Genomic DNA, 16,937 nt, shown 5'->3' with positions numbered 1-16,937 from the left:
AATTCCAGACTCTTATTTTTTTAATGAAAGTGATACAATAAAAAAACAAAACTATAGAAAATTATATGTGCTATCCTCATATAGCTAGCTTCTGCATTTATTCCATGGTGAGATTATCTGAAATTCAGCACTGAAATGGAAGTTAAACCCATTCAGGAAATCTAGAAGGTAACCACATGGATGCAAACTAACTTATTTTGCCATTACAATAAAATTTTAAAACATAAATCCAAGACATGAGAATATAATTCCTCAAAGAATTAAAAAGGAACATTTACTATAACAAATGTTAAAAGTAAAAAAAGAAAAGATGAAATGGCAGTAATAGAGTTAAATTGTTTAGATGAGTTTGGCCAGAAACACGGACCCTCATGAATCAGGTCCATGGACAGAGTTTAGATAACTTGAACACTCCTTAAATTGTAAGCAAGTATTTTTTCCTACTGTTCAGGTGGATGATTTCGGATACTTAACTTTCAACAGATTCTCAGAGAAGTGACTGTTGCAATATGTGTCCTCGAGTGATTTCAGTGATTATCCATGGCCACACAGGGCAAAAAACCAGTTATTTGAATCTTTATGAAGAGAGTAACTTTCTGAACTCAGTAATTGCTGGTAGACTCCATCATAACATCTTGTTCCAGAGGGAAAAACAGACAGGAGTGGAACATGGTCTAAAAAAAATAAAAAGGTAATTTTTCTTACCTTAGTTTCAATCGAGACACAAAAACTGTGGGAAGAAAATGTGCCAACTACCCTCAAAAAATTAAAATGTTGTATAAAAAAGGGGAGGAATAACATTATTTGGAGAAAGTTAGGGTTCTTGACATTTCATCTCCTCCCATGAGAAGGGAACCATTTCACAGTTTTAATACTGTATTCCCTGGAGATCAGCATAGAGTTGACTGATATTTGATTCCACCTGAGAAATCTGAATGTAGGCGTCTGTGGCTAATATGTGAGGCAAGGATGCACAATTTTTTCTTAAGGACCAGATATGGGCCAGTTGCAAGAAGAGGCCATTTTGGCATCACTGATGAGAGACTTTGTCCAAGAATACATCCAGTAGAGAAATGAACCAGAAAAGGGGTGGACTTTCAGATGTAAGACACAAATTCACAAGCTGTCAAACAGAGGCAGGCTCAACCATGTCACCAGAAATGAGGTAGAAATTCCTAGTAGTATAAACTTCATGAAATCTTCCTACACAAGAAAGACTTAGTGTGCAACATCTGCCAAGCCCTGAAAGCACCACCCCTGGAGCAGACAGTGATAGTAAGGCAGCACTCTCTTCTCCTTACTGTTTCCCCTCCTTGTTGCAATTCTTGAGCAGCCACTGGAGTGAACGGAGAAAGAAGTGGTTACTGCCATAGCTAACAGAGAAGTCAAGATCAGTCGGTCCAACTTACTTAGAGAACAATACCACCAAAATAAGGGAGAAATGTTAACTTTAAATGAAGTTTAGATTTTAGTTATTATAGTGAACTGGAAATTTAAATTTGGAAGCCTCTCTGAGATTGCACCCAAGAAGCAAAAAGAACATTAACCTACACATTAGATTTAAAAGGACATTGAGTTTAAAAATCATATTTTATGGCATGTATCTCATAGAGTCCTACTCCTTCAATTAATTAGTTATAGTGATAATACACATGTGACAAAAGAGAGAATTACTTATTATGGAATTTAAATATAATATTTTAGTCATATAGTTTTAGGGATGCTTTCTTTCCCAATACTTTTTTGATAGCACGTTGGACATCCTTATTTCTGAGGCTATACACCATGGGATTTAGTAATGGAGTGACAATGGTGTATGTCACTGTTACCAGCCTGTCCTTGTTTGATACATAGTGTGCTGTTGGCCTCAGGTAGATGAAGGAAGCACAACCATAGTGGACAATAACAACTGTGAGATGAGAGGCGCAGGTGGAAAAGGCTTTCCTCCGCCCCTCTGCTGAAGGAATCTTCAAGATAGTCCTCAGAATGCAGAAATAAGAAACACATATGAAGAAAAAGGGGACCACAAGTACAAGAACCCCGCAGATGAATATGACAAATTCATGAACATCTGTATTGGTGCAAGCCAAACGAATGACTGGCGAGATGTCACAGAAGTAATGGTTGACCCTATTGGCACTACAGAAAGACAGGCTGAAAACTAAATTTACTACTGTAAGTGAGGCCAAAAATCCTCCAACCCCACAGGTGGCTGCCATTTTCCCACATACTTGCCAACTCATGAGGATGGGGTAATGCAAAGGGTGACAAATCGCAACATAGCGATCATAACCCATCACACCTAATAGCAGGCAGTTGGTAATAGCAAAACCAAGGAAGAAGAACATTTGAATAGCACAATAGGTGAAGGATATCGTCCTGGCCACAGAAAGTAAATTGATTAACATCTTGGGTAGAATAACGAACGTGTAGAAGGTCTCAGAGGTAGAGAGAATGCCCAGGAAGAAGTACATTGGTGTATGGAGACTTCGGTCCAAGCGGATGACACTGATGATGGTGGCATTACCACTCAGTATGACTAGATACAGAAATAGAAAAACCACAAAGAGGGCATGCTGAACTTCACCAAGGCTTGAAAAACCCACCAACAGGAACTCAGTAACCATGGTGAGGTTTTCTGCCAAGACCTGCAGAGAGAAGGGAGAAAAGTAAAGTTTATTTATTTATATGGATACAAGAATCTGAGCTGTGCTTCCTCTTAAGCTAACAAAGAGGTCAAAGAAAGAATGCAGAGAAATGGAATCTTAAGTGAAAACAATACTTTACTTCATATAAATAAACATATAAAAGATCACATATTATTATTTGGGTGTTTTGGCTTTCTCTATTGAGTTTAGCAGTCTCTTAGATTTATTACATAGTAAATCTTATTTGGCTACTAAGATTACTAGTGCGCTAAGTTTGCTCTTATTATCTAGTATGTTCTTCTGACATAGTCTTGCTAAAACCATTAGAATCGACTTTCCACAGAGCTAAAAACTGAAAAACAGAATATTGCGACGTCTACAAAACCTGTGTCTGAGAAAGAAAACAGAGCTAACTAAAGCCTGAGAGAGAGTGGCTGAACACTCCCTCTGCCAATAAGTTAGTAACTTATTGACCATATCCCTTCTTTTCATGGATTGTGAAGTTCGTGCAATTGACCCTATTTTTCCACCACTGATAAAGGCAATTCTATAAGAACACATTTGTTTGACATAGGATGGGCTGTTACCACAGTTGTAAGTCTAGTAATTGTGGAGCATTTGAACCAGTTGTCTCTAAAGACAAAGTTTCCTTAAAGAACATGTGCACAATTTGTCAGTTGTTCCATACCTAGATATTAATAGGTTGTAGGCTAATACAAAACTTAATGTTGCTTGTCAGGTAGTTTAGGAGAAGTGTTGTTAACAAACTTTTCCTGTAAGGGCCAGCATAAATATATTAAGCTTTACAAGTCGTGAAGTAAATTAAGGCTATTATGTAAAGCCATGTATAATTAGAGAGAAAATGTATGCCTGGGGTGGATGGACAGTCATGGGTGGTAGTCATGTTTTACAACCAGTTGCCAGATGCTGGACACATTCTGAGACAAAAAGGGTGAGGCACTGGTCAGTCTGGTCAGGTCCAGGAAACTGCAAGATGTGTGCATTTCAGAAGGAATATAACACAGTTTCACTCTGCCTCAATGACAATCAAATCCGGGCATACCCTCAGTGTTAACTTAGGTAGCTGGTCAGAGGCAAATTAACTCACTGATTCATTCATGATTGAATTGAGATTCCACCTCCTGAGTGTCCTGCAGTTACCAACAATGGGACCACGAAAATGTACGTGATGACCACAGGGGGCTTCACAGTGGCAAAGAATAACTATTGCCTTGATTATAATCATGAGCTATAAATAGAGAGGAAAACTGGGGCAGAGAGGAAGAGCCCAGCATGGTCTCCTAGTTTTACAGTGCCAGTCCACTTAAGAGGGGCATACAGAATATATATTAAAAAGTGGGAGGCTAGATTTTGCTGTGGGTCAGAGCTTTCTGACCCTGGGTCCTGGACATCCTCCATATTCAAAACAACTTATCAGAACCTCCACTCAAAATATAACTAAAGTTCGTCTCCTATTGCATGCTTCCATAATCTCACTATTTCAATACACTAAGCTCTTAATTGTTCAATGTAGCTCATGCACTTAATACTTTTCATCTTTTATTATAAATCATAGGCAAGACTTCCAAAATGGTAGGCTGAGGAGCTCATTAAATTCTGACCCATGATAGAACTGTACAAAGTTGCCAAAAAAGAACCACTTCAGAACTCTGGAAATGAATAAAAAGCATACAACGATTTGAGAAACATGTATTTAAGTAAAACTGTTGGTTCTCAGTTAAGAACAGCGAAGTCGGTCTTTAGCCTGCGTTTGCTCACAGCCCATGTGCCCTGGCTCCATCCATGCAGGAGTCTTCTTTGAGTGGAACAGTTTGTGAAAACCAGCAGCCCCCTGCTGAAGAGAGTTGACTTGATTTGTAGCAAAGTACAGAAAAACCCATGCCCTGGGGTGTTGTCAGAAATTTTAGCAATCTCAATGGCAGATGAACAGAGAGGACAATGTCACAGTAAGCATGAGGTGGTGACCCTGGTTGGGACAAGATACCGACATCATATTACCCAGAAATTTAACAAAGAGATCTGAAGAATGAAAAAACCATCATGGGCCTTGAAAAGATCTCAAAATTCCTGGCACTCTGTAAGAACTTCTTTATGTGCAAGATTATCCCAAGGGAATTGTCAGATGTCATAGTAATTTCAATAGTACATGAATAGGATGGTAATGTCTCGGGGAGCGTGAAGATGTGGTCCTGACTGGAACAAGCTAAAGACTAACAGATTAACTACAAATGTAACCAGGAGTGTTGAATAATAAAAAAGAATAATAAGTCTTGATAAGACAACCAAATTCCTACCAGTTTGTAAGGTTTTGTGCAAATACATATGCACAAAATATACTTTATCCTCAGGAGAGACCGAGGCAAGCTCTGTCTATCTATGCATTCCTGAATGAATGTAAAGCCTTACGCATATGCAGAGGAAACCCACGAAATGTTAGCAGAAAATAAAATCCAGGGAACACTTTTAAACTACCTGAACTTTGAATGTATTCTTTGTTCACGTGGGTTCACATTGTCTATTTGTATTAAAAAATCTATTTAGTACAAAGGAAGATGGTAAAGGGGAACAGAAAACAAGTAGATGACTTGAGATATAGAAAACTGATGGCAAAATATTGGATATAAATCCACCCACAGCCCTTAACTACATTAAATGTAAATGAGGTAAAAAGCCAAGCAAAAGTCACAAATTATAAGGCTGGATAAAAAAAATAAGTTCCAATCAAAGGTTTTCTTTTAGGGAAATACATTAGACTAGTAGCTGCAAATTAACTGAAAGTAAACAGCTGGAAAAGAGATATACCAGGAACACAATAATCATAAGTGAGTGCAATGGATAAACTGATATAAGATAAAATAGATTTTAGGATGAAAATATTACTAGAGACAAAGATAGACATGTTATTATGATATAAGGGTCTGTTAAATAGGAAGAAATAACAGTAATAAATCTATATGCACCTCTCAACTTGCTCCCAAAATCCATGCAGCAGAAACCGACAGAACTGAATTAAGAGTAGACAACTCAACAATATTTATTAGAGCTCCCAGTACCAACTATCAATCATTTGGAGAATAACTAGGCAGAAAATCAGCAAACATATATATGACTAGAAGAATTCTATCAGCTAATTTGACAGAATTGACATCTGTAGAACATCCAAAAGCAGAATATGCATTCTTTCAAACACACATAGAATATTCTCCAGAAAGTACTATATGCTAGACCGAAAACAAGTCTCAAAAATTTAAAAGAACTCAAACTTAAAAAGTAAGCCCTGTAAAAACACTGAAAGTCAATTAATTAACAAAAATAAATTCAAGAAATCTCCCAAAAATTTAGAAATTAAGCAACAGACTTCTAAATAAATCAAGGGTAAAGGAAGAAATTTCAAGGAAAATAAGAAAATATTTTCAACTGAATGACAGAGGACAAATTATCAAACTATGTGGGATACAGCTAAAGCAGTGCTTAAAGGAAATGTAGTTTAAATCTCTTTTGAATTGAAAAAGACTAAAATATAAAATCAATAACTTTTGCTTATACCTTTAAAAACTAGAAATAGAAAAGTAAACTTCCAAAGCAAATGAAAGTAAGAAAATAAAGATTAGAGTGAAAATAAATAAAATCGAAAACAGGAAGAAATAGAGGAAGTCAACAAAACCAAAATTCATTATTCGAAAAGGTAAACCAAATTAATAGAGAATAAAAATTCTCTATTAATAGAGAGCAAGAATAAAAGAAAGAAGACATATTTCAAATGGTAAAATAAGGCCTACTTTTCAGAAATTAAAAGAACTATAGGGGAATACTATAACAGCTGTATGCCAACAAATAAGACAATCAGGTAAAATGGACAAATTGCTAGGAATAAACAAATGACCGAAACTGACTCAAGAAAATGGAAAATCATAAAAGACCTCTAAATATAAAGAATATGGATAAACAATTTTAAATCTCCCAATAAAGAAAAGTCAAGTCCAGCTGGTTTCACTGATGAACGTGAATTCTATCAAATATTTGAAGAGAAATAATGTCAATCTTTCAAGAACTCTTCTAGACAACACAAAGGAAGATATCCTTCTAAAACATTCTCCCAAAGCCAAAGCCAAATGAAGGCATCACAATAAAAGTAATGTCCCACATGCCTATAGATGCAAAAAACATTGACAAATAACAGAAATTTAGTCTTCAATATGAAAATGAAATATGAGTCATGACTAACTGGGATTTATCTTAGAAATGTTTCATTGTTCTAATCTCTGAAAATCAATTGCTGTAATTCATCACATTAGAAGAATATATGACAAGACTACATCATAATTTCAAAAGATGTAGAAAAAGCATTTGGCAAAAGACAACCCCTTTCATTATAAAATTTTTTAACAAACTCAGAAGAGATGCAACTTCCTCAAACTGATAAGTACCATCTATGAAAAACCTCGCTAACATTATACATAATGGTAAAAGACTGAATGCTTTACCCTATTTAGGAATAAATCAAACATGTCCATCTTTGGCTTTTATTCAACATTGGAGTGGAAGTTTTAAGTAGGGTAATAATGCCAAAAAAAAAAAGTTATCCAGATTTTAAATAAATAAATAAAACAGTCTTTATTCATAGAAAATTTAATCTCATATATAAATACTAAGAAATTGAAAAAATTTTAACTACTAGAACTAACAAACAACTTCAGCAAAGTGGAATGATATAGGATTAATAAAAATACGGATGTGTGTGCTCACTTCAGCAGCACATATACTAAAATTGGTACGATACAGTGAAGATTAGCATGACCCTTGAGCAAGGATGACACACAAATTCTGTGAAGTATTCCATATTGAAAAATTATGTACAGTGATTTGTATTTCTATACTCTAATGCATTTGTTTTTGCAGCTATAACAAATTACAATAAATTTAATGCTTTAACACAATGTTATGATCTTTCAGTTCTGCAGGTAGAAGTCTGATAAGACTGATAAGAGTGCCACCAGGCTAAAATCAAGATATCAGTAGGCAAGTGTTAATTTCCATAGGCTCCAGGAAAAAAACCTATTTCTTTGTCTTTTCCAGCTACAAGAGGCCTCATACGTTCATTGACTCATGGTCTGCCTCTTCCATCTTCCAAGCCGATAAAGTAGCATCTTTTTCTCTGACTCTCTCTTCCACTTTCAAGGATGCTTGTGATTACATTGGGTCCACACAAATGATGCAGGATAATCTTCCTATCTTAAGATCAGGTGATAAGCAACCTCAATTCCATCAGCTATCTTAACTTCTGTCTTCCCATTCCATTCAGAGATTCCAGGGATTATAATATGGACTTTTTTGGGGGGGGGGGGGGATTTTCTGCCTGCTATAACTGGCAACAAGCCATCCAAAATGAAATTAAGAAAACCACTTCATTTACTATTGAATCAAAAGCAAAATATTTAGGGGATAACTTTCAGAGAAGATGGCAGAGTAGGGAGCTCCGGAACTGACTCCTCCTTCTAAATAACTAGTGGACAGACAGGAACTGTCTGAAACAACTGTTCTTGGGCTCCAGGAGCACTGCACTGTATCCAAGCAGGAACAAGAGGAAGAGACTGAGGAACTACCATGAAGACCTAGAAATAACTCTCTCCAAGGTGGCTGCCAGAACCCCTCCCCACTTTCAAAGTAAGCCACCTTCAGGTCCATTCCCTGGCTGGCTGCTGTGGATGGAGAGGGACATGGAAGTCCTCTTCTCTAAAAGTGGGAAGGAGGACACACAAACTGTAATCAGTGAATTTGGATCAACAGTTCCTGGCTATGGGCTGCTGTTTCTGCCTGCTTCAAAAGGGGTAGAGTTAGTGAAGGATTAAAGACACAGTTCCTCCTTAGGGCTGTGGGGAATAATTTGCTGAAGGGTGCCATCTGCTGGGCAAACCAGGAAAACAAAGCTTCAGGGAGTTTTCAAAAAGGATTTGGCATCTGTTTTAGTTTACTAATGTTTCCCAAATACACATACCAGAAGTGAGTTGGCTTTTATAAAGGGGACTTATTAAGTTATAAGTTTATGGTTCTAAGGTCAAAGCTACAAGTTCATGGCCCTAAGTTCATAAAAATTGTCCATACTAAGGCATCTAGAGAAATATACCTTGACTCGAGAAAGGCCGATGTCTGTCATATGGGAGGACACCTGGCAATGTCTGCAGGGGCTACATCTCCAAAGGTCTGTGTCTAGGCATCTGCTCTCTCTGTCAGCAATCCATCTGTCTTCAAATGTCTATGTCTCTGTTGCTTCTGAGTTTTCTCCAAAATAGTTCCCTTTTTAAAGGACTCCAGTAAACTAATGAAGACCCACCTTGAATGGATGGAGTCACATCTCCAACTAATCAAAAGGCCTCACACACAATTGTGTATGTCATATCTCCATGAAAATAATCTTATCAAAGGGTTGCACTCACAATTCAGTGGGTCAGTCTCTGTGGAAAATATCTAATCAAAGGTTTCCACCCTACAATATTGAATCAGGATTAGAGGACATGGCTTTTCTGAGGTACGCAGCACGTTGAAACCAGCACAGCATCTGTCCTGACCCATTCCCCAGGGCTTCAGAGCTTATCTACATCCCCTTCATGGGTGCCTGGTCCTATTTTAGCTGGAAAATACTGATTAGGAAGATCCTCTGTAGATTGACCCTTCTACCAGAATTTTCCCTCCAGGCAAAAGCAGCTAGAGACAATGAAAGGAATGGGAAAAAAAAAAAAAAAAGAACTATGGATACAAAACAAAGACAAACAGAACAGATCAAGATAACTAGCAAAGGAGGAATGCAAGGATAGTTCAACACAAGAAAATCAATTAATGTAATACAATATATTAACAAATCAAAAGGGAAAAATCATATGATCATCTCAATTGATGCTGAAAAAGCATCCAAGAAAATTCAACACTCTTTTCTGATTAAAAAAAAAAACTGCAAAAGGTAGGAATTATAGATAACTTCCTCAATATAAAAAAGGGTATAATGAAAAACTGATAACCAGCATCATTCTCAATGGAGAGAGACTGAAAGTTTTCCCCCTAAGATTGGGAATGAGACAAGGATGCCCTCTGTCACCACAATTATTCAGCACTGTACTAAAAGTTCTAGCTAGAGCAGTCATGCAGGAAAAAGAAATAAAAGGAATCCAAAATTGAAAGGAAGAAGTAGAACTCTCATTACTTGCAGATGACATGATACTATACTTGGAAAATCCTGAGAAATCTACAACAAAGTTACTTGAGCTAATAAACAAATTCAGCAAGGTGGTGGGATAGAAAATTAATGCGCAAAAATCCGTAATGTTTTTATACACAATTACCTAACTGAGGAGTAAGTTAAGGGAAAAATTCCACTCAAAATGTCAACTAAAAGAATCAAGTATGTAGGAATGAACTTAACTAGGGATATAAAGGATTTGTACTCAGAAAACTACATAACATTGTTAAAAGAAATCAAAGATCTAAATAGGTGGAAAGACATTCCCTGCTCATGGATAGGAAGTTCAAATATAGTTAAGATGTCAATTCTACCCAAATTGATCTACAGATTCAATGCAGTAGAAATCCAAATTCCATCAACCTACTTTGAAGACTTGTAAAAGTTAGTGATCAAATTCATCCAGAAGGTAAAAAGACCCTGAATAGCTAAAAGCATCCTAAAAAAAAAGAAGAGTAAAGTGGGAGAATTAACACTCCCAAATTTTAAAACTTATTATAAAGCAGCAATGGTCAAAACAACATGGTACTGGCACAAAGATGGAAGTATTGACCCTTGGAATCAAATCAAGATGACAGAAATAGACGACTAAATCTATGGTAAACTGTTATTAAACAAAGTCCCCAGATGCACTGAACTGGAACAAAATATTTTTTTCAATAAATGGGCCAAGGAAGAAGTCGATATCAATAGCCGGAAGAATGAAATAGGATCCTTGTCTTACACCCTATATAAAGATTACCTCAAATTGGATCAAACACCTAAGCACAGTACCAGTGCCATGAAGCTCCTATAAGAAAATGTAGGGAAACATCTTCAAGACCTAGTAATAAGAGGTAGTTTCCTAAGCCTTATACCCAAAGCACAAGAAACAAAAGAAAAAATAGATAAATGGGAACTCCTCAAAATCAAATGCTTTTTTGCCTCAAAGGACTGTCTAAAGGGTGAAGAAGCAGCCAACTCAATAGGAGAAAATATTTGGAAACTACACATGGAATAAATGTTTAATATCCTTTATAAATAAAGAAATCATACAATTCAACAACAAAAGAACAAGCAACCCAATTATACAGTGGACTAAAGGTATGAATTGACATTTTTTCGGAAGAGCAAATGCAGATGGCTAAAAAAGCACGTAAAGAGATGCTCATTCTCTTTAGCTAAAAGGAAAATGTAGATCAAGACTACAATGAAATAGCACTGCATACCCATTAGAATAGTTTAAAAAAAACACAGGAAACTACAAATGTTGGAAAGGATGTGGAGAAATTGGAACACTTATACACTGCCGGTAGGTATGTATAATGGTACAGCCATTATGTAAGTAAGCACATCAAGATAATCAGATGCCAAGACATCAGAAAAATTTACAAGCTGTAATAAGAAACAGGAAGATATGGCCCAGTCAAGAGAAAAAGTTAAAACTTTGGAGGAAGTACAGAATTTGGAGCAACTAATCAAAAATGTTCAAATAAATCTCCTTCATCAATTCAAGATCATGAAGGAAAATATGACTAAACACAATAGTGAGGTGACACTAGGCTAGCTTAAAGAATAATTTGAAAGTACAAAAAGAAACATAACAGAAATTTTGGGAATGAAAGCCACAATGAAGAGATTAAAAATACACTAGAGGCATGCAACAGAAGATCTGAAGAGGCAGAAGAAAGAATCAGTGAATTAAAAGACAAGACAATCAAAATCTTACAGACAGAAGAGAAAAAAAAGTGGAAAAAAGATGGGGTCTCAAGGATTTGAATGAAGTGCACAAACATACACATCATGGGTAATGTTTCTATACACTGAGCAATCTGAGGAGGAAATCAAGAGGAAAATTCTATTTATATAGCAAATAAAAACTCAAATACTTAGGAATACATTTAACCAAGATGTAAAGGACCTATATACAGAAAACTACAAAACATTCTTTAAAGAAATCAAAGAAGACTTAAATAATGATATTTCTGTTCATGGATTGGAAGCCTAAGTATCAGTAGGATGGAAATTCTACCCAAATTGAATTGTATAGTATTATGTTGAATGCAATCCTAGTCAAATTCCAACAATCTATTTTGCAGAAATGGAAAAGCTAGTTATTAAATTACTTAGGTTAAGGGGCCCTGAACAGACAAAAACATCTTGAAAAAGAAGAACAAAGTTGGAGGCTTCATACCTCCTGACTTTAAAGTATGTTACAGAGCTATAGTGGTCAAAACAGCCAACACATTGGATCAATATATTAACCAATGGAATTGAATTGAAAGTTCAAAAATAGGCCCTCTCAACTATGGACAACTGATGTGTGACAAGGCTGCCAAGTCCACTAAACTAAGACAGAAGAGTTTCTTCAATAAATCACGTTTGGAGAACCAGATATCCATATACAAAAGAACAAAAAAGGACCCACGTCTCACATCTTACACAAAAATTAACTCAAAATGGATCAAAGACTTAAATATAAGAGCAAGAAACATAAAATTCCTAGGAAAAAAATGTATAGAGAAGAATCTTCAACAACTTATGACAGGCAGTGGTTTCCTAGATTTTATATCCAAAGCACAAGCAACAAAAGAAAAAGTAGATAAATGGGACCTCCCCATAATTAAAAATGTTGGGCTTCGAAGGTCAAAGAAAGTGAAAAGGAAAGATGCTCAACATCACTTGCTATTACAGAAATGCAAATCAAAACCATAACAAGAGCGTGGGTCACGGTGGCTCAGCAGGCAGAGTTTCCACCTGCCATGCTGGAGACCTGGGTTCGATTCCTGGTATCTGCCTATGGAAAAAAAAAAACCACAATGAGATATTTCACACCTACTAGAACGGTCAATATTTTAAAAAGTGGGAAAACTACAAGTGCTGGAGAAGATGTGAAGAAATAGGAAAACATTCCTCAAAAAATAACCCATCCCATATTGTTTCATAGAGAAGTTGAATAAACCTTCAAACGTCAGATGACCTCAATGCTGCCTAAACTATAAGTAAATAGTAAATAACTAACAAATGGACTGTGTAAAATGAAACACATCCGTGCAACAAAAGCATAACCAGAATTATTAGAAAACAAACAAAAATGGAAAAAATCCCAAATGTATATCTACTTAATTTTTAATATTAATAACATTGCAAACTGATAGAGAAAAATGACTAAAACTCTAAAGCAGAAAATAGATATGAGCATATAATATAAAAAGTAGAAAATAAAAATGCATCAAAGATTTAACTTCATTTTAAATATTCTGCAAATTAAAATTAAACTGAGAGAACCTTTATACTCATCGAATTCACAGTGATCATATAGATTATATGACATGCAACAAAAGTACTTGTTTATGAGATCATAAATTGGTTTTAAACTTATGCAAATAAATTCACGAAAATATATCAAGAACCTTGAATATACTCATTAAACTTGTTTCAGTAATTCCATTTCTGAAAGTCTACCCTACTATCCAAGATTTATTCATGAAGATGTATTTACTGCAAGGAAAATTTGGAATTTATAATAAAACTAATTTTGGTTTGAGGAAGGCAGTACTATATAGAGAATGAGAGTACGAAATCTGAAGTCAGGTAACTTGGATTTGGATTCCAATGCTTCCATTTGGTGGCTGTGTGACCTTTTAAAACTACTTAGCTTCTCTGTGTCATCATTTTCTCATCTGAAAAGTGGGCTGCTGTGAGGATTAAATATATGAGCATATGTAAAGTGCCTGTAGGAAGTGCTCTATTGGTGATATTATTTCCTTTGACTATTATATTTCTGACCGGGATCTTTCCTCACTAGACAAATCTGCTATTCAATGTTTTTTTTTTAAGAATTTTTTTTGGGGGATGCATGGTCCAGGAATTGAACCCGGGTCTCAAAGGTGGGCATTCTAACCACTGAACTATCTGTGCGCACTTATTCAATGATTTTGTAAATTTATTTTTAACCATTTATGAGGTTGTAAAGTCAAGTTAGTGGTCAACAGTTATCATTTCTTAAAGCCAAATAGAGGCAAGATGAGTGGAGCAGAGAAGAGAAGGTGTTAGTAGAAAGTACACACAGTGTGGATACCCCTTATTTAAAGTGAATCTTTCGTTTGTGTGTGAGTGTGCACATGAATGCTAGGTGGCAATGTAAAATATATTTCTTACTTTGTCTCACAGGTAGAGCATGAATATAGAATATACAACATGATTTTCTGACCAGTTGACTCAGCAATACCTTTATTGGAAAAGAAACTTTCTTTACCTCTTCAGAGCCCTTGCTTTACATATCTAATGGTTTTAGCATAACTGATTCTTCTCCTGTGGCAGAACTATGGAATCTGAAAAGAATCAGTGTTTCTGAAAAGAAAAATAAATATTTCATGACACATTTTCCCTTCAGTGTTATTTGTCTCCTTTCTCAAACAAGTGCTGAATGTAGAAACCAGAAGAGACATCCATTAAAGATAAGAAGCTATAGATCTTTTTTTGCCTTGTGACCAGGGAAGCTCAAATGAAGGAAATTATTTTCCAGAGTTATTTGAGAAGCAGGTATACAGAGTTCTGGGAATGAGATGCCTGACATTGGCAGACACAAAGAATAGCTTGGAGATGTGGAGGAGATAGGGGAATAAATAGCAAAAAGAGTGTTAAAACAGTTGACTGGGAACTGGTGAACCCAGATAGTCAAAATTTGCATTTAACCAAGTACTTTTTAACTCAAAAGCCCTATAATGGTCCCTTTAAACTATAAAATTCCAAACTCTTTAGGCAGAAAAAAAGGCTATTAATAACTTGGTTTCTTACTACATCCAAGCTCATCTCTTTCAGCCCCTGGATTTTATCCCAATATTTTCATCATGTACAATTTCATTTAGTTCAATGAAAACACAGTGAGCCATGTCACATCACAGCAATATCCTTGCTTGTGTTTAAGAAGATCCTCTAAACTCTCAGGAAAAAAAATCATTTCCTCTCAAATTGGATTCCCGAGTTGGTACTTCTCAGTTCTTCTTTCAATTCAACAAATATTTATTGAGCATATATTAAGTTCCAGCCACTCTTTTAGGTGCCTGGGATATATCAGTTAACAAAACGAAGATCATTATTCTCATGAAACATATCTTCAACTTACATTCTAGATAATGACGTACATCTCTGAAACCCATCAGCATCAGTTTTCCTAGCAAATATTCTAAATGTGTGTGTGCAAATCAATGATTAAATAAATTAATATATGAATAAATCATTGCAGATAATTCATAGGTATTTTTCATTAACTTGGTAAAGGTACTTGATAGGTTTCTCTATCAGGAGGGAAGAGAAGAGGCCAAACTCTATCAAAGGAGCTTTATTTTGAAGCTCTGCACCTTAGACAGGATGGTTGGGGAGGCAGATAAGGAAAGGAAGGTGGATTTTCATTGTCTAACTTGGGAGTGAGAGATAGGCAGGCTAAGTGGGGAGTTATCGCAAGTTTGCGGCCGCCCAGGGCTGTTAACTGCTGGAGGGCGGAGGGCGGATAAGGGGAGTTACAGGAGGAATGCAGCTGCCAGAGGGGGATGAAAGGACCCTCATGCAACTGCCATGTGGTCTGGGGTAGGTTTGGTTTGGCAAGGGGTCTCCTGGAGGTTATCACTGGGCAGCAGTTTCCTGGAATGCTTGCCAAGTGTCAGTTACTCCAAGGGGGAGGGGTTCTGCTTCACAGTATTTCCAATAAGTAAAGAAGGTGAAGAAAAATTTATGCTGTGAAAGTAGCACAAGATAAAGTAAAAGACCTGAGTTCACATTTTTATTTTTTTCTCGAACTAAATAATTTAATCCTCCTGAATCTTAGTTTTCTCTTCTGAAACTAGGGATATTATAAGGATTAATGGACAGTATAAGTAAGTAATGTAGCTCAGAATTGTTCATAGGAAACCTTACATGAATATTTCCTTCTTTCCTTCCTTCTTAAGATTAATGCTGTAGATACCTCCTAAAACCATTCTGAAATATTTCTGTTTTCCTTTTTCCCTATCCCTAAACACTCTAAGCACTATCTTATCTCTCCACCCAGCTAATTATCCTGTTCTCTCCCAATCCATCATTACCATCTATAGATAAATCATAGTTCTAAACAGACCTCAACAATTTCTGAATTGAATGCAAGATGAAAAGCACAGCTAGTTCTCATATCTGAAATGACAGAAATGTGCTCCATGATTTAAAATTAATGCCCTCTTCCTTAAGCCATCTATAAAATAAGGAAGTCTAATTCTTTAGTGTGAAAGAGTTTCACATTTCCCAAAATGTTTGTCCAAGGGTACAGGGGCATGCAATTGCTCTGCCTCCTAATCATGGCCAAGGGCCATTACGGAAATGTCCAAGTAATTTTCCGCAATGGTCAACAATCTTCCATTCTTTTGAAAGTTTTCAAACCATTAACTAAAGACTTACCATCTCACTCCTCCCAACAGTGCCCATTGTGCTTCCTCTGTATGGTCCGGCCCAGCTATGATCCTAATGAGTGTGAGTGATAGGCTTTTCCTGATTTGTCAGTATTCTTCCATCCTTGCTTGGTAAATTTGCTATTCAGTACCCTAGGGAGCCATTATCACATTGCTCCCAATGCAGATCTAGCCTTCCCTCAATTAGAAACTATGATTCTAGGGGAAAATGGACCTCAAATTTCTCTTGCTAAATAGATAAGCCATAAAGTAGACTCAGGGGGTTAATTGGTGTGCTAGTTTAGATTCCTTCGTAAGTGACCATCAGCAGAAACGATCTAGTAGCCCCCTCCCTTGAACCCCTTCCGTCGTGAGTCCCTCCCTGCAGTACATGCATTTTTACACTTTGGTTGGAAGCAAGAAATTCTTGTGCACCTCTGCCCCTCAACTCTAGCCTCTAACTCAAGGAGAGGTGCAGGTTTTGAGAAATGACATAGCAATGGACTTGTAGTGCCCTGTAGATCCAGCAGACACAGCAGCAAAGAGCAAACCTGAGAAATGTAAAACCGTGTGGGATTTCTCTGACGGTCCAAGGCCTGGAGATACTGTTTCTGTATTTATTCATTCCAGAAACATATT

General features: G+C 36.4%; 1 protein-coding gene and 1 non-coding gene across 2 annotated transcripts; one reads left to right on the top strand and one right to left on the bottom strand.

Annotated features, from left to right (window-relative positions):
• Positions 1–1,700: 1,700 nt before the first annotated feature.
• Positions 1,701–16,335, bottom strand: LOC143680151 (olfactory receptor 10R2). Its single transcript, XM_077156767.1, has 2 exons — positions 16,309–16,335; positions 1,701–2,648 (listed from the first exon to the last, which is right to left on the bottom strand). The coding sequence occupies exons 1-2, from the start codon at positions 16,333–16,335 to the stop codon at positions 1,701–1,703; spliced, it is 975 nt and encodes a 324-aa protein (XP_077012882.1).
• On the top strand, positions 7,408–7,515 carry LOC143681847 (U6 spliceosomal RNA). The gene has a single exon (XR_013174903.1). It is a non-coding gene; the product is annotated as a U6 spliceosomal RNA (small nuclear RNA).
• Positions 16,336–16,937: the final 602 nt, after the last annotated feature.

The sequence above is a fragment of the Tamandua tetradactyla genome, chromosome 4 (genome assembly GCF_023851605.1).
Source record: "Tamandua tetradactyla isolate mTamTet1 chromosome 4, mTamTet1.pri, whole genome shotgun sequence".
Taxonomy (NCBI): domain Eukaryota; kingdom Metazoa; phylum Chordata; class Mammalia; order Pilosa; family Myrmecophagidae; genus Tamandua; species Tamandua tetradactyla.
This window is presented reverse-complemented; position numbering and strand designations above follow the sequence as displayed.